This window comes from Miniopterus natalensis, chromosome 1 (genome assembly GCF_054644295.1).
Source record: "Miniopterus natalensis isolate mMinNat1 chromosome 1, mMinNat1.hap1, whole genome shotgun sequence".
In the NCBI taxonomy this organism is placed as follows: domain Eukaryota; kingdom Metazoa; phylum Chordata; class Mammalia; order Chiroptera; family Miniopteridae; genus Miniopterus; species Miniopterus natalensis.
The window spans coordinates 118,069,776-118,088,498 of record NC_142081.1 but is presented as its reverse complement, the minus strand read 5'-3'; the positions used below and the strand labels follow the sequence as shown (position 1 = coordinate 118,088,498).

Genomic DNA, 18,723 nt, shown 5'->3' with positions numbered 1-18,723 from the left:
TTCTTGCTGCGAGCTGTAGAAGGCTGACCTCCTTGGGCTACTTTGGTTGGACTCTTCTAACCTTTGGCTTGGGGTTAGGGTCAGCCTGTGGGAGTCATTGGCAGGAGCATAGGAAATGGGAAGAGACAAAGTTTAGGGTATTTATTCCCCTGGATTCCTGTCTGTGGGCTGGCTTTGGGAATGACTGCATCCTCCACTGAAGGATACCATTCCTGTCCAGCGGCCTCCTACATCGACAGCTACGGCTTTCTCTGAGCAGCCTATGGACTTAGGGCGGCAAGAGCTTGCCTACTCCGTGCCTGCTGTGCCCTGCAGCGCTTCGCCACATGTGTAGCCTTTCCTTTACCCCACCCCGCCCCTTTGTAACTGCATGCCCCATTCCCTCTTGGTCTAAGGTTAGTCTCAGCTTACAGTATTTCGTAGCACATGTCTTAAACATACAATTAATATAAAACCCCAAAAGTTAATTGTGCAGGACAGAGAATGTGTTCTTTTTTTAAAAAAATCATTATCTGATTTTTTCAAACATGGCAATTTAGAGATTTTACTGGGGCTCTGAAAAAAAAAACATTGGCATCTTTAGGAGTGAACTCCTGAAGCAGTTTTGGAATACTTTACTTGTTGAAGGGAAACTGAAAGGTATGGAATGAATACAAGTTTGAGATTCCTTTCTTCTGTGCCAATTGAGAATAACTGCAGCATTCTAATTAGAAGTTACCATATCATGCAAAGCTGAATACATTGTAAACTGAATTCTTCTACCTTTAGTAGATGAAATGTCAGTTTGTCAGCACTATTCATAGTTCAACTCAGCCTTCCTGCTGCATATCTCTCTTTGTTAGCCATAATACACTCATCAAACATTTCTTTCAGAAGTATTGCCCAGTGGAAAGGATTGGCTGTATTGATTGAAAATCTTATAGCACTGTATTGATTTGAAGACTTTCTTTTCATGTAGACCTAAGCTCTTTGGGGGTTTTGTAGAAACTAGCTACAAAAGACTGTTTGATCTCACAGAACACTACTTAGAAATCTACTGACTTAATATTATTGGGGTACTTCCACCCATTTCAGTAGATAAAAAAGATTGGCTTTTACCATAAAGAGATGTTATAGAAAACTGAATCAGTATGTCAGCTGCTTAAATGGGACTAATGAATTAATATCCTCAAGATAACTTCTAGGCATCTAATAGGTACCCAATAAATATTTAATGATTAACTTAACCATATATTCTGGTTTTAAAACCCTATATATATCTTAATTGAGATAGAACTAGTCACAGAATGTGAGTCTTCATCTCCAAAGAGTATGTTATTTATAATTTGTATCTCATTTTGAGTATTATTAATAATGATTTAAATAGACATTATTTATTCTTTTAGAAGTAACTTGCTGCATTATTTAATATGATTTATTGTATGTCTTGGGACCAGAAAATGTTTGTGATGAGATTAATTTTCAGTTTCATTATGAAAATAGATGAGATGCAGCATGATATATTGGCAAGAGAGCCAGACTGTGAATCAAAAGACATGAATTTAATTCTCAGCTCATCCACTTATAATACAATATTGAGAAGCTGTTTGTCTTCGCAGAACTTTTAGTTTTATCATCCATAAAAACAGGGCTATTCTGTTTAGGAATAGCTGTCCCTCAAGATTGTGGGGTGGGGGCTATCCTTTGTAACTGAAAACCAGCTATAAATGTAAATTTACAGATGGTATGATGTGATTTCAGAGCATTTTATTTAACAGGAAATTTCTATAGAGACACATTTATCGCACAAATTAGTCCACACTTGTAGCCCACGTGTGATTTCTCCTTCTCAGATGGTTTTCTACTCCAACCATGCCCCCACCTTACAAATCATGATGGTACTGTGGCTATCTCAATTTTCTAAAATAACTGGTTGATGATATATATTTTTCAGTAGAAAGGAGCAAATATGTAGAAAAAAAGTCCCTTTGCGATTTCTTCTTCAGTCTTCCCTTTATTATATCAGAGGGTAGTGCTTTATTTTTAAACTGAACATTAAAAAGATTCTTTGAACACAGCAACCTCAGGAAGTAACTAACTTGAGCACCGTCTTCTGAAGGTAAAATGGGCAGGAATAACTTGTCTTTTGTAATAGCTAGGTCTGCTGTAATATATGGCTTGGTTTTAAATATCAGTGGCTATAAAGTCATAAGCCCCTTGATGCACCTAACTTACTAGTAAAATTAGATACATTATGATAGATATCTTTCAATATTAAGTAAAATTAGAGCCCGCTACAATTTATAGGGGGATATATATCATTAAAACAGAATGTTTAAAGACCATCCGTATTTTACAATACACCTTTATTCTAGTTGGCAGTGGATGGTAATTTGAATGTTCTAGACTAAGCTTGATAGAAAGGCAAGAGTGATTTCAAAATGACACAAACTCTTGCTTTTCAGGGAAGCCAAAGTAGAAGTATACTATACTTAAGAGCGTTTGCTCAAAATCTCAGTGGAAATAAAGTCACCTTTAATTTCCCGAAATAGTAGTTGCTCTTTGAAGCCAATATGGTAGTTTTGTTTAACTGAGGCTTAGAACCAGACTGAGTCAGTGTCACTTGATAAGTCAGTGGCAGCAAATTCTCACCTGGCCTTCTCAGCAGGCCTCCCTAAGGCTCAGACTGGGGTAAGAGTGAAAAATTTTGAGCCAGGCCAACAGGTTGCCCAATTGCAGCGAAGTGTAGGAGCAGCACCACCCTAGTTCACATTTAACAACTATCTTGGGGAGGAGGGAGCCCCGATTTGTCACATTCGCTGATTCTTGTAGCATGAATACTTCTACCTTGGCAAATTTCAAGCTACCAATAGTTTAACACCCTGCTCACAACATTCTTGAAAAGTTAACAGGCAGCTCTCACAAGCTCCTATGAGCTAACTTGAGCTCAATATGGAGGGAGGAAGGAGAGGATCCCTACACTTATCCTGTGCCAAAAAAAAAGGGTTGAGAGAAGAGATTACTCTCAAATCCAGGAGTGGGCCATAATGACATAGGGAATTACTGTATTTTTTGCTTTTAAAAGTTGCAATCTCTGTTACCTAGCAACATAATCTCCTTCCTCCATTTCCTGTGTGAAATCTCCAGCAAATTCCACCTTGATCACTATTGAGGGAGCTCAAATACGAAATGGACAGTCAACATATGGGTTACTCTTTTTTTTTTTAAAAAAAAGGTAAAGTTTAACAGGATATACACACATGCACACCCCTTTTATTTTATGCTAAGAACCTGGGAAAGTAGGAAGGATGAGTTGAGTTAATGGACTGGCTGAAGTGACTGACTAGCTACTGAGCTCTAGACGGAGCTTCTCAGCGGGTTCACTGAAGGAGGGAGGGTGAGCCTTTACTACAGTTGTGAATAGAAAGAGTGAGTGAAAGTCAGCACTGGGGAAGGTTCTTAAGTAGAAGCCATAATCCATGGAAGAAGTAAATGTTGCTTTGAATTTATTCAGTGTAGTTTTTTTACCTCATTATATTTCATATTTATATTTCAACATGTATTTCCTGTTTTAACAAGAACAATCAGCTGGGGATTGTATTAGGCTAGAAATGCTTAGACTTTGAGGATCCTGCAGGGAAAGAGACAGTCTACAAGCCAACATGTAAATACAAAATAAAATTCAATGTGAGAAAGGCTATTATAGGAGTATTGGCCAAGTCACAGAGAACACATACGAAGTAGCAGCTTATTGGCTACCCAGGGAACTCTTTAAAAAGCACATTCATGAAAAAGGTGAAGGGACTAAGAAGTGCAAATTGCCAATTAAAATAATTATGGGATGTAAAGTAAAGAGTAGGAAATATAGTCAATAACATGGTAATAACTATGTAAGGTGTCAGATGGATACTAGGCTTATTGGGGTGATCACTTTGTAAGGTATATAAGTATTTAATCACTATGTTGTTCACCTGAAATTAATATAATATTGTATGTCAACTGTAATTGCAAAATACATTTTTTAAAAAGCATACTCATTTAAATATACTGTAGGTTCATTGTAACTATAATTTTGAATTTTAGATATTTGACCCTTAACAATGACTGATATATATTTCTTATTATCTTAGTTATATCACAATGGAAAATATAATTTTTAGCCCAATAGAAACATTTGAAAGCTTTTTTGAAGTATAAATGATGTACAACAAACTATAACTGAAATGTACAGTGTGAAGAGTCTTGGCATATGTATACACAACACTCCAATCAAATTTGAACATACCTACCACTCACAAAGGTTTCTCATACTCTTTTCTCCATTCCCCCCTACCACTGCATACCAGCCTTCGTTTCCAGGTAACTTCTGATAAACTTTCTGTCACTGTAGACTAGTTTTCATTTTCTGGAATGGAATCTACATTGGGTACTCTTTTTTTTGGTCTGGCTTTTTTTCATCCAGCATAATTACTGTGAGATTGATTTTTGTCTTTGTAGGTATCAATAATTCATTCCTTTTAATCACCAAGTAAAAGTAACAATATTTCATAGTATTTATACACAATCTGTCTATCCATTCACTGCTGAATGGACATTTAGATTATTTTCAGTTTGGGGCTGTTACAAATAAAGCTGCTGTGAACGTTAGTGTATAAGTGTTTGTGTGAATATAGGTTTCATTTCTCTTCAATAAAGACTCTGGAGTGGAATAGCTGGCTTACATGGTAAGTATATGTTTACGTTTTGAAGAAACTACCAAATGGCTTTTGAAGTAGTTGTATATTTTACTTTCCCACCAGTAGTGTATGAGAGTTCCAGTTACTCCACTGCTTGCCAAACTCAGTATGGTCTGTCTTTTTTTTTGTGAAATGGATTTTTTGTGTTTGATATATGATTGGTTCCTGTTTTTTAAAAACCCAATCTTACATTCTCTTTTAATTGCTGTGTTTAAATTATTTACATTTAATGTGATTATTCATATGGTTGGGTTTAAATCTACCATTTTTGTTTTCTGTTTGCCTGCTTTTTTCCCCCTTTCTCTCTTTTTCTGCTTTTTTTTTGGACTTAATTTTATAATTACATTTTAACCTTTTTATGGTTTTGGTTTTTTTTACGGATTGCTTTAGGTGAACACTATACATTTTGTTCTTCTCACCCTCCACTTTCAAGTGATGTATACAACTTCTATTCTCCTGCTCACCATCCCACCCCTTTTCTGGCCTTTATCCTAGAGTTGTTAGGCATTTTTTTATATATATGTTATAAACTCCCCAATATATTATTGTTATATTTACTTTGAACAGCAGATTATCTATTAAAGTGACCTAGGAAATAAGAAAAAGTATTTTGTATATATTTACATATTCCCAGTGTTCTTCATTACTTTGTGTCAATCCAGTTTTCAATATGGTTTTATTTTTCTTCTGCCTGAAGGACTTCCTTTAGCATTCCTTATACTGCAAGTTTGCTGATATGAATTACTTCAGGCTTCATATATCTGAAAAAGTTCATATTTTACCTTCATTTTTTGTAAGGTTTGCTGAGTATAAAATTCTTGGTTGACAGTTTCCCCAAATCATGTTCTGTATTTTAATGATACTGTTTCACTCCCTTCTACTGCTTTGTTTCTCTTAAGAAGTCTGCTGTAATTTTTATCTTTCTTTCTATGTATATAATGTGTCTTTTCTCTCTAACTACTTTTAAGATTTTCTCTTCATCACTGGTTTAAAGAAATTTTATTATGTGTATTTGGTGTATTTTTCCACCTGTTTGTTTTGTGTGTGTGTGTGTGTGTGTGTGTGTGCACGCGCACTTTAGGTTTGTTGAGCTTCTTGAATCTGTGGGTTTATAGTTTTCCTTAGATTTGGAAAATTTTTCCAGCATAATTTTTTCAGAAAATTTTTTTGCCTGTTCTTTCTTGCTAGCACTATCATTTCACATATATTAGGCTACATGAAGTTGTTTCACAACTGAATGATTCTCTGTAAATTTTTCATTCAGTCTGTCTTGCACAGGGTTTCTGGGAGTCTACCACTATGTACAGACCAGCAGTCTTTGCTCCAGCTGGGAAGAGTCACACTTAGACAAAGATTTCAGGCTACTGTATATATTTTTCAAGATACTTGGTGTACTAGGACCAGTGTTAGAGCCCATGGGCAATTACTAAATCTGTTAAGGTTGGAAGCTTATGTGCAAGTAAAATTATTATTTTAATCCTCACCCAAAGATATGTTTTTATGCTGATTTTTAGAGAGAGAGAAAAATATCAACGTGAAAGAGAAACGTGGATTGGTTGCCTCCTGTACTTGCCCCAACTGGGAATTGAACCCACAACCTTTTGGTATATGGGACGACACTCCAAACAATTGAGCCATCCAGCCAGGGCACAGGTAAAACTATTTTTAATTTTTTGTATGGTAGTTATTTGCTTTGCTTCTTTTTTCATATTTAGCTAATTTTTTAAAGATTTTTTAGCTATTCTTAGCTGGGTCAATGAGAAACAAGGGAAAATATTTTTTATTAACCTTGAAAAGAGAGAGAAACCCAAAAGGTAGATAAATTTCAGGGGCAAAGGAGTTGGTTGGTGGACTGCCATCCCCATCTATAACAAATACCTCCTTTCTGAGATAACTTCGGAGGAGCTGAATTTTGCTGTATGGGGACTGAGGGGGGAGTGATTTTCCCAACAAGATTCTTTACCGTCTTCTTCCTTCCCCACCCACTCACCAACATATACTCTATCTTCTTGTTGCAGACCCTTGTTCTCAAATAGCTGGCAACTAATGACTAAGATATTAGTTCCAAGAAAATTTAAGGGATTTTTCACCCAAAAGGATATTTGCATTTTAAATGATAACCCTTAAAGACTAAAAGCTGTTCTGTGATTAAAGGAATTAATAGTTAATGATGGAATTTCAGGTAGAAGGAAATCTACTGGGGACTGGGATCCTGCCAAACTGTACCACTGTGCCTATAGATTTTTATGCCAATATACATCTCTCTTAATTGAGCCCAGTTTGTTTTTTTAATGTACTGTTCAGAATGAATATTTAAGATGATTATTTTGGAGAAATTTTATCTATATATCACAAGGTAAATCTATCAACTTAGACTCTGAAAAAAAAAAGATAAACTATATATTTATGGTAAAAATCTATAAAAATATATTTGTCGATGAGTTGAAGCTGAGATGAAATGGCCATAAGCTACGAATGTGGGTTGGTGTGCTGTCCTTGTTTGTAATACTAGATGTGACTTATGATATGCGTAAATTACTCATTCTTAAATCAGCATAGCAATTCTTTGTGAATTATACGTTCCTAGAAATTTTGAAATGGATACATATTTACTTATTTCTCTTTTATTTTAGAAAAGACTTAGAGGATTAAAATGAGCATATTTTAAAAGTGTCCTTTAGATCATGTATATATGTGTTTAACAGTAGGTGAGACCTTTATTTTCTAACTTCGTTAACATTTGCCTCTTAGGTATTCAGAGGATGACTTTCTTGAGACTGTGATGCATATACAGAACTGTTCATGGAAACGACGAGCAGAAGAATATAAGAATTTTAGGTAAAGTTTTCTTCATAACTAATATGAGATGAAAAATGGACATTTGCTGTGTAGGGAAGACAAGCAACATGCTGTTAAAAAGAAGAGTAGGAGGAGCCGAGTGATGTTCAGGATGATTTCATTCTGAGACCCTCTCCTGAGGCACCTGGTGCTCCATCCTCACCATTTATACAGACATTTGTAATTTTGTTACTGGAATTAATTATAAAATTCCCAATTTTAAAAAGGAAGTTTTTGTTATGCTTTTTATTATGTTTTATAGCATATTGCTTATTTTCTGTACCATTTATATTTGGTGTTTATTTATTTTGTAAATAAAATGTACTAAGCATTAGGAATGTTTGGGAAACATAGAAAGGGGGAAAAATCCATAATCTCATCACTTTAGAACAAAAACTTCTTTTCTGTACATTCTCTTACAGTTTTTCTTATTTCCTTTCTAATACCAGCAACATTCAGGAGTGTGAGTTCTCTAGGTAATAACCTGAGGAAGAGTCATCAACCTGACAAGACCAGGTTGTCAATTGACAATTACAGAGCTATCCTGTGCTTGGATAACTTAGAGGCCACCCAGACAGAGATAAATTATGTTAAAATAATATGCTATGGAGTGTGCATGTATAATTATCTGGCACCCGTTCCCCCTAATACCTGCAGCTAGGCCATGGCCTCTGTACTTGCTCGGTCTATATTGCTCTGCTTTGCTTTGCCCACATTCTGATTTTTTGCTGTGCATCAACACAGGTTTTGTCTTGTGCGAAGTTTTTTTTTATTATATTACAATCCAGAAATATATTTTTATTTTTACTGGTTCATATTTTCAAAGTTTAAGCATCATATCTTTTAGAAATCTTATTAAGGACATTTTGCTTTCCCTTAAGATTCTCTAAGAAGTATCTGCTGCTTGGCTTTCTTTACTGTGGGAAGGTAGCTCTTCTCGTTCGCATGGTGCTGGGGCTCCGCCTGTCCCACCTTCAGCCAGTGTACGCTGGAGCTGTTGGGCCAGCTGCCTTTGATTCTGCTGCTGTTTTGAGAGGGGTTCTGGTCAGCTCCCATTGAGTGAAAAAGTAACTTTCTGATTGGGTCAAAGCTAAAAATAAATATCTTCCTTCCACTGAGCAGACATGTGGATATTGTGACTTCCTGTAGCATCTTTCCTGTCACTTCTTGGATGAGGGGCCAGAAAGGGGATTCCTGTTTAACTGTTTCATTTCCAGGATGTTTTATGCTATAGTCTGTTGTACAGGGTGGGGCAAAAGTAGGTTTACAGTTGTGAGTATGCAAAACACAATGTTTACTCTTGTATTGTTATTTATTAATTGTATTATTTTCCATATAAACAACTGTAAACGTGATTTTGCCCCACCCTGTATTCTGAATGTGTCCCCTCAAAAGTCATAAATTTAAACCTAATCCCCAATGTGACAGTATTTGGAGGTGGTGCCTTTGGGAGATGATTAGCTTATTAGAGTAGAACCTTCATAAATGGGATTAATGACTTTATAAAAGAGACCCCCCCTAACTGCTCTCTCTCAAGCCTTCTACCATGTGAGAACACAGCAAGAAGACAGACGTCTGTGAGCCAGAAACTGGGTTCTCCCCAGACAGCGAATCTGCCAGCTCCATGATCTTGGACTTCCCAGCCTCCAGAACTGTAAAAATAAATTTCTATTGTTGCCCTGGCCAGGTAGCTTAGCTGGTTAGCAGGTCATCCTCATATGCCAAGGTTGCACCAAGGTTGCGGGTTCAATCCCCAGTCAGGGCACATACAAAAAGCAACCAATAAATGCATAAATAAGTGAAACACAAACCAGTATCTCTCTCTCCCCACCCTTCCTCTCTCTCTCTCTCTCTCAAATCAATAAATTAATATTTAAATTTATTTTGTTTATAAGCCACCCAGTCGTAGTGTTCTGTTATAGCAGGTCAAACAGAATAAGATATAGTCTTACTCAAACTAGATTTGAGAGACCTGACTGACAAGGAGACCAGATAGAAAACTGCACAGGCAACTACAACCTAAAAGGTCACAGGGTCGAAGAGTGGCAAAGGAGTCCAATTCTGAGATACCTTCTACATGTGCAGAACAGGCAAAAAAGGAAGAGGAAGATATTAAGGAATTGAGTTATTGAGGATCAATCCAAGATAATTAGCTAGAAAAACTAAGTGAGTAGTGACACCAATAATCAAAGTCTGGCTCTAAAATTGATGCAGGCCGAGCCTCTGAGAACAATGCAAACAAAACAAAGTCTACTCAACACCTGCTGGAGGGCACTGGTGTGCTACAATCGAGGCAGGGAGAATTTACAGAAGATCCGGAAGAAGGGGAAACCGAGGGAAGTGAGCCCGCCATCTGGGGCTGCTTTTCCTCTGCAGGTTTTCACACATAATGTCTGGCTCAATTAAAAAAAGAATTCTCTTTAAAGACTTTTTCTTTCTTTCTTTCCTTTTTTTTTTTTTAATTTAAAATAAAAATCAGGAGTCTCTTCAAATCCAAAACTGCACGAGAATCACTGCTACAAATTATGATGGATAGAAGCTGGATAGATGATGAATGGCATGCAGACAGACTGGCCATTTTCCATTTAGTATCATCTCGGTATAAAAAGTGCCTCAGTAACCATGATGATCACCCAGTGGCCTGTCTCTCCCTCAGGGTCTATTCAAGTAAACATCTGGGACTATAATACTTATTGCTTATTGTTATTCAAGAGAACAGTCATGGTGATATTTATTTATTTATTTACTTGAATATTTATTTTATTGTAATGTTCTTTTTATGGGCATTTTAGGAAAGTAAATTATATAAACCCTCAACAGAAGTCTGTGCAAGTAAATCATAATAAACCGCCCACTCTCCTAAATTTTTACTAATACAGCTGGCCAAATCTGGGAAGTTTCTGGCTTACTTATAAAATGTCCCATATTATTATAGATGTAAAGTAGCTAAATTATTTTTCATTTTATTTATGTTCAGCATTTTATACCAAACTGAAGAAAAGTGAAATGTGAGCCTTAAAAAAGGGATGCTATTCTTTTAGTAGAAATCACAAAAGTTACATTAAATTCTGAAAAGTAGAAGCAAGTGGTTATTTTCTAAATCCATCTGCAAATTGCTGAAACTCTCAGCAGCTGATACCTAGGGGCTATTTGAAGATTATGGGATTTCTGTGGTCACATGATGCAAAGATAAGAGCCCTTATGAATTATTTCCCTTAAATAAATATGCCACTTACTAGCAGAAGGGATGCATTTTATTTATCAACAAATCTTTGTTTCGGGTTTACCTTGTTTTGGCACAGGAGACCCCTTCAGCCTGGTACCGTGCAGGGTGCAATGTAAGACCCTAGAGAATGTATATTAAATGAATGGATGCATGAAAGTAAATAAGAAAAATGCATGCTTTTCTTATTGATCTCAAAGAAATTGTAGTTTAGAGAGACAAAAAAAACTCCAATTATGAATATGTATGATTTAGTGTCAAAATGAGTGAATTATACAAATACCGTAATATATTAATGCATGATCACCGTGGGATATGATTTCTTGGAATGTTTTTTGGAAAGGGGCAGGACTCATGCTGTAACTCTGAGGATGGGTAGAAAGGAAGGGAGAGAGCAATATGGGAGTGATGGGACCAGGAATAAACATGAATGTTTCAGGATAGCTTCACTAAAGCAGTGAACTTATACTAGAGTGTGCCTGGAATAAAGGGGATACTTGTAGGTCAGTAGGGGTGCTCCTCATGATACCCAGGGCTCTGGTGATCAGAGTAAAGTCCACAGGCTTTCTGTAGGCACCCAGAACCCAACAGAGATATTTCTAGCATGGAAATCACATGGTGAATTTATTATTTTAGAGACTGTCAGTCAGCAAAATGTTATTTTAATTGCAGTCTTGGAAATGAATAGACTGAAGGAGGGCAGAGCACTCAGGGGCAGATTGTACAAAGGTGACTTTAGAATGATGAAGATCTAAAACATCAATCATAGTGGTCAAAATATCAAGGAAGGGACATTTGACTGTGAGCTCCCCGGGGTCACGTGTGTTTTACTTACCTTTGTATCTCCAGTGCCCGTCATATAGGTGGTACCAATAAATAGCTGTAGTTACATGACTGAAGAATTGGCAGCACTTAGTTGGTTATTTATTCATATTTTTCTAATTGGAGGAAGAGAAAAAGAAAGAAGTGAAGACAAATGGAACGGTTAGGTCAGGTTGATTGGGAAAATAGTGGTGCTACTGACAAGTAGACAGATTTCAAAGGGGGATGGCTTGTGAGAAGATGAGCTCGTCTGGACAGGCTGTGTTTGAGCTGCTGTTGGGATGACCTGATGCAGAAGACATTGTCTTTGTTCGGGGGAAATATAAATGTTAAGAGAAAATGGACTTTTCTGAAAAAGAAAGGTGAGTGCTGTTTAAAGTTACTTCATGTAAGAAATATGGCCCTTTAAAAGCCTATCTTCTCAGCAATCTCCCCCCCTTCCCCCCCACTTAACAGTGTTTGCCCTCTTTTTATAGATGATTAAGCTTTTACTCATTCAGCACCTAACTGTGCATCTGAGAACTCGGAGCTGGAGCTTGTGTCCCTAACTTTTCACAGCCTTTCCCTGAAAACAGCTGAAGTCTGTGTCAGTGGTTCCATGTAGCCCTTGAAATTGTATGTGAAACAGTGTGTTTCTTGGAAAAAGATCCTTAACTTTCATCAGATTCTCCAGGAGCCTAGGACCCCTGACTGGACTGAAATATTTCTAAGAACTCTTCAGAACCCGAGGCCTTGTTTACTTTGGGATTTTATTGCTTGTTTCACCTTTCCAGTAAGCATGGTTATTATAAGCTTAGGGTGGCTCTCTCTGATTTATCCCTCCCTAAAATCTGGACATTCTAAGTTTCTGTAAAGAATTGGTGTTTCTGTGAGATCTTAATTGAACCTATTTAAAGAAGGATTTAAGTAAGAGTCAAAGATGTCCTACTCTCCTTGGTTTTCCTTTGTCATTTAATTTAATGTACATGTACTTGTATAAAGTTAAGAACGTTGAGATGTCTGACTTCTGCTTTTAAAATCATAATTGATTCTATTTCAGCTTTTTTCCTTAAACACAAGCTGATACACATATAATAATTTGTGAAAAATACCTGGATTTCAGTTTAAGCAATTTTTAACAGGGTGGTTGTATATTTAACTTTATAAGAAACTGTCCAATTATTTTCCAAAGTAAGTATAACATTTTACACTCCAAGAAACAATGATTAAGAATTCCTCTTGTCCTACATCCTCACTACCACTTGGAGTTGTCAAACCTTAGAATTTTAGCCCAACTGCTATCTCATGGTATTTTTAATTTATATATCCCTGATAACTAGTCACATTTAGCATCTTTACATGTGTTTATTGGCCATTCATATTTCTTTTTATTTTATTTTTTACCTCTTAACCACCTTCAGTTAAAGAAATTATTGCTCTTCACAGTCTGTTCCTCTCATTTTTCAAAACTGATGGATAATCATTTTCTTGAACTCAGCTATTTGAGAATTACATAGAGATGCTTAACTTTAAATTAAATATGATATGTAACATCCTTCGCTCTTCTCTCTCACTTCTATTTTACCTTGTGAAGCTCTGGAAACTTCTGGTAAGCAGGTTTTATCCAAGCAAAAGATCTTTGAGCTTCAATAATTAGTCTTAGATTCCCTAGGTAACTTGCACGGTAATTACTGCATTAGCTTTCGTAAATTGTTTTCTAACTTAAAAGAAATGTGTTCATTTGAGTAATCAATTACTGAAAACTAATAGGTACACAAGCAACAGGGCTTACTTTTCACCTTTTCCCAGAAGTCCTCATACCATTCGTTTCTTATTTTCTTCTGGATCCTCTAATACCACTTGATTTCTTTAGATGTCCCCATGTGTTCGCACATGTGAGCTTAAATCCAAAATCGTTGAATATTATCTGTCACATATTTATTGAAAACTCAGTGGCAGAAAATAATGCTAGTAGGTAAATACACACAGGTATTTTAAGACTCATCAGTGAGATGCCTTTCAAATTACTTGTAAGACAGGTATTTTGTGCCTGATTACTTTGTTACAGATAATTATCACATGGCAGCCATTTTATTAAATCTTGAATTATCCCCTCAGGTTTGATTAGATTATGATTTCTTGAAAGTTATTCCTTTGGCTTTTTTTGTGTTGGATATATAGGAAAAAATTCCAATGCTGTATTAGTAGATTCATGGATATTGCTAAAATAACAGCCAATGTGCTACTTTCATTTTTATTTAAGCAGCTTGGAAAAAATACAGTCTAAACAAAATATACTTACATACTGTATCACATATGTTAATTTTTGCTACGTGACATTGACATGATTAAAACAGTGACATTCAATGATTTAGCTGTGTGAGAGGATATAAATTCTGCAAGTAAGTAAATGAATAAGTTAATTTTTTTAAGAAATCATAGAACTGAGCCACCAAACTTTGTTTAACCAATAATATTTTCAGCTATTTTCTGATATATTTCTCCAAAAGCAATAGTTATAGTTTGATTTGAGTTAGCATTTTTTTTTTCTTCATTCAGCTAACGCTTATTGAACACTGTAAGTCTCAGGCATTTTATGCTATAGCACAGATTTCTTGAGAGAAGTAAAAATCATCTGTATTAGGGGATTCTTTTGATTTTTACAAGACCATGTTTATTTTTCTGAGCAGAGTTCCTCTCCTCCTGAGACCCTTTAAATTTTTGCTGTTTATGAGTCATGCAGGGTGACTCTGATGGTGGCTCAAAGAAATACATATACATAATTTTTTAATTTAAGGAGATGTGTGCACTTTGTGATGGGTGTTTTGGGTCAGTTGTCAGATTGAAAAAGCTTCTTTTCCTCGTTTCCTCTGCATGCAGACCATTTTTCACTGTAATATCCTGTCGTATCATCTATTTGTCACGCCATACAGCATGCCCGTGCATTTAGAAAAGCAACAGAAACCACACCGTGTCACTGTGCCTGTGGCATTTAATAACAGAAACGGGCCCTTGTCCATTTAGAAACTGGTAACTCTCTTAGTCTTCGGAGCATAAACTTTGCCATAAATATGCATCAAACCCCCGTGGGATTCACTGATCTTCTAAATTCTATTTCAAAACTTATCTCCCACGCTGCACGCAGTATTAACTATATTGCTTTATGCTCCCATGTGAGATAAGCCTCCTTCTAGACTGCCCTGCCTTTCAAACCCTCTGATCCCGTGTTGCTGGCTGTGTCTTCATTGGTACCTTACCTGGTTTAAACACTGGTTCAAAGTCTCAGCGTACAGAGCTTTCTCCAGCGTGTCAACTTGGCTCCTTTACTTCTGAGTTTACATCTCAATTGCCTTCCTGTCCTTTGCTTTGACAATCATGTTCTTTTATATTTTGTTTTACCTTGGTTCAGTTTATACATTTCACTCAAAGACGTGAGCTGATCTTTGGTAAATGTAAACATACCAGTGTGCACATGAGCCAACAAGGGAAAACACTCCATCATCTGAGCTGCTGACTGCACTTGGTGCTTATTCATGCTCTTCCGTAGCCTGAAACTTGTGCTGGTTCCATCCTGAACGTGTATCACATACCCTCCTGGACTTTTCTGGGACTGCCAGGTTATGAAGCAGGACTTTGAGTGGGCTGAGCTATAGCCAGGATGAACCTTCAGCAAATTTGCAAAGTATGTGAACGTTCATTCATTTATTTTATATGTCACATATATTTCAAGATGCAGGTGCCTGGGTTTTCCCCCCACCTTCCTATTTGGATTTTTTGTAAATTGTCCCAACTTCTTCACATCTCTTTTTCTTCTCAATGCAATGCCTCCAGGGACCAGGAACACCACACGATGTCAAGTTTCCATGTTTCCAATGTTTTCTCCCTCATCCTTCCTCAAAAACTCCAGTTTCTTTGTGCCAGTTCTCCACTGATATGTGATGTGCTAATTCATATTAAGGTGCGAATGATCAATGGCTTTGCTGAATGTTATGTCTTCCATTCTAACTGGATGTATTGAAGATACTCACCAAAGTTTGACTTCCAAATTCTGAACATACAGACCACCCCACTTCCTGAATTTGTGAGAGAGCCAGGAAACTGAAGATAAAACTTCACTGTGTAATTAGTGTCATAAATTAGCCTGTGCCAGGGGTAACTATCAATGTCCTATCCTACATTTCACTATGATGCCAGCCCAATAGACACACACACTAATAACAGATCCTCCCTGGGTTGCTGGAATTTCTCCCAGTGCTGTAGGTGGCTAGTTCAGTCTCTTGGATGACTGTATTTTAAATTAGGTATCTATTTAAAGCCCCTAATTCTTCTAATCTGTTGGGACTGAAACCATGTTTTCATGCCTTTGCAATCCCTAAAAAGCACTGAAATTCTTTGATCATTGTATTCTTAATAACAAACTATTCCTTTAGTTTGAAATATACATTCATTGTGAGCCAATTCTAAATTCTCAGTATTTTATTTTATTTATTTATTTAATTAATTTAATTAATTAATTAATTAATTTATTTTTTAAATATATCTTTATTGATTGCAGAGAGAGGAAAGGAGAGGGAGAGAGAGAGATAGAAACATCAATGATGAGAGAGTCATTGATTGAGCCCACAACCTGGGCATGTGCCCTGACCAGGAATCGAACCCCAATCACCTGGATCCCAGGTCGACGCTGAACCGCTGAGCCACGCCCGGCTGGGCTCAGTATTTTATTTTGCCAGCTGATTTCACTTTTTGTTTCACTTCTTACATGACTCTTTCTCTTCCACTACATAGCCAAACCCTGGAAAGAGTTGTCTGTACTTATTCTGTCTCTCACCCACATCTTTAAACCTCAACATTTCACCTTCAGTGAGCAGTGACCCACATTGCTAAATCTGAAGGACATTTTCCATTTCCATTTTGCTCGACCTCTCACCCTTAGCAGTATTTTGAATTTACAGACCATTCCTCATTGCTTGAAAGAGTCTCGCCCTTGGTTTTTGAGTCACTGCATCTGACCTTTCAGCTCCGGCCTCATACCCATATCAATCCATCCTCAAGTCCTGTCTGTGTTTTAGAAGTCTCTCTCTAGAACATGGGCATCTCTGCTGGCACATAGGTGGCATCCATGACTAACTACGGTTGCTGGAATTTGCTTCATCATTACCTCTCCTTTGGACTGTTGTGGTGACCTCCACCCTAGTCATCATATATGTTTTAGAAGTCTCTCCCTAGAACATGGGCATCTCTGCTGGCACATAGGTGGCATCCATGACTAACTACGGTTGCTGGAATTTGCTTCATCATTACCTCTCCTTTGGACTGTTGTGGTGACCTCCACCCTAGTCGTCATATGCCATGTTGGTATCCATCCATTCTCTACACAACAGCCAGGTGGATTTTTAAAAAATGGAAATTGAACTACAGTCTGGGTTACAACTCACTTCCACTACTGCAACCTCCACCCCAACCAATTTGGAATCTTTTTATTATTATTATTGCATTCAAAACCAAAACTAAACTCCATCAAGGTCCTGTGTTTCCTGTTCACTACCTAATTTCTGAACACACCACACTCCTTCTTGCTCTTTTTGCTCCATTCGTGTTGGTCTTGTACTTCATCAAATGTACTACACTTGCTTCATCCACAGAGCATTGACAATGCTGTCCCTTCTGCCTCCCCATCTCCCCTAGTTAATGTGCACTAATCTTTCAGTTTCCAAATTAGCCAGCCTTTATTCAAGAAAGCCTTCCTTGAACAACCTGGTCAAGTCACTGCTGCTGTCCTATAATGAGATTCTTCTTCATAACACTAATCACAGGATCAATTTCCATTCTCTGTGTGTGACTAATTTATAGACTTGGATAATCTGTGATCCATGTATTTTAAAGAGTGCAAAATAATGATGGGAAAATATTTTTATCGTGAGGAACCCAGAATCTTTCTAGATGATTCTAAAGATAAATCAAGGCTCAATATAGGAACAAGGTGTTGGAAAACAGGTTTCTGGGCTCAGGAGCATAATGTCAGCTTCAAGGTGGCTCCATGCATCTTTTTATTGACCTTTCTTGTTTGTCTTCCACAGTCTTTTTTATTTTAAATTCAGTCTCCCCCGGGAGTGGCTGAGTTCCTGCTAGAACATCTTAAAGGCATCATTTTACCTTTGGCAGGAAGAATTTGGACAGATGGTTATTTGTAGCATTATCATTATAATTATTAGGCAAAGCCACTTTACCTGCCCAGTCTCTTTATTTGTAAAATGAAGATGATACTTCCTCCATGAGTTTTTAATGAATATTCAGTATGTAAAATGTTCCATGCAGTGTCTGTTATATGTTAGCCTCAATAAACTATTGCTATTATTACGTTCAGTTTAATATCATTTTCCTAATTTACAATTAATATTTTACTAAAACTAGTTAAACTCCTGGTGTCTGGAATAAACATAGCAAATTCCTGAGTAGCAATAAAGCTGTAATTAGTTTGTTACTGGGTGATGAAGAGGAAACCTCAGTTCTTGTCTTCTTGAGGGAAAAATTTCAATTAAGAGACACTGTAGAAAAGAAAGCAAGAATTTATTGGCTGCAGCAAAAATATACTTGGGACAGTGAAATAAGGAAGGTGCATAGAAGAAGTAATAGGAGAACCTAGGCTGGGCTGCTTTGGCTCACTGAGACGTCAGAGAGAGGAAGGGGCCTTGGAGATAAGTTTAGGGGGTTAGCCAGGGACAAGCTGCCACTGCCAGTTGCTCCCCTGGTTGCTGGTCTTGTAGGGTCTCTTCAGAGGGGAGAAGGAGATGGCGCTAGAGTGCTCCCAGGGGGAGGGGGGCACTCGCTGGGTCCTTTGTCCTAAGCATATTTATCTGTTTCTTGCAGGTGGGAAATGTTAGGGGCTGTCTCAGTGGAGTGTCTCAATAGAATATTCATCAGCTTTCCAGGTGTGCTCTTTCAGAGTTGTGGTCTCCACTGGTTGGTGCCAAGGTAGGGGGTCATTAGTCAATGTAGCTGGTCCTGAGGCAGCCACAGGGTGCCACCTGTCTGGTTTTGCTGCTTGTCTGGGCCTAGAGCTGAAATGCAACTGAGGCCTGGATGTTATCTTTAGGGAGAAATGCTCAGGGGATCTAAATCGCATGACCAGCCATATGCTAGGGG

At 37.3% G+C, this 18,723-nt stretch overlaps 1 protein-coding gene across 1 annotated transcript in view; it reads left to right on the top strand.

The window, feature by feature from the left end:
- The window catches only part of ST8SIA6 (ST8 alpha-N-acetyl-neuraminide alpha-2,8-sialyltransferase 6), a 115,809-nt gene that overhangs the window by 62,270 nt on the left and 34,816 nt on the right, over positions 1-18,723 (top strand). The window contains exon 4 of the mRNA XM_016217415.2: positions 7,467-7,553. Within this exon, the coding sequence (XP_016072901.2) occupies positions 7,467-7,553 (87 nt within the window). The remainder of the gene's footprint in view (positions 1-7,466; positions 7,554-18,723) is intronic.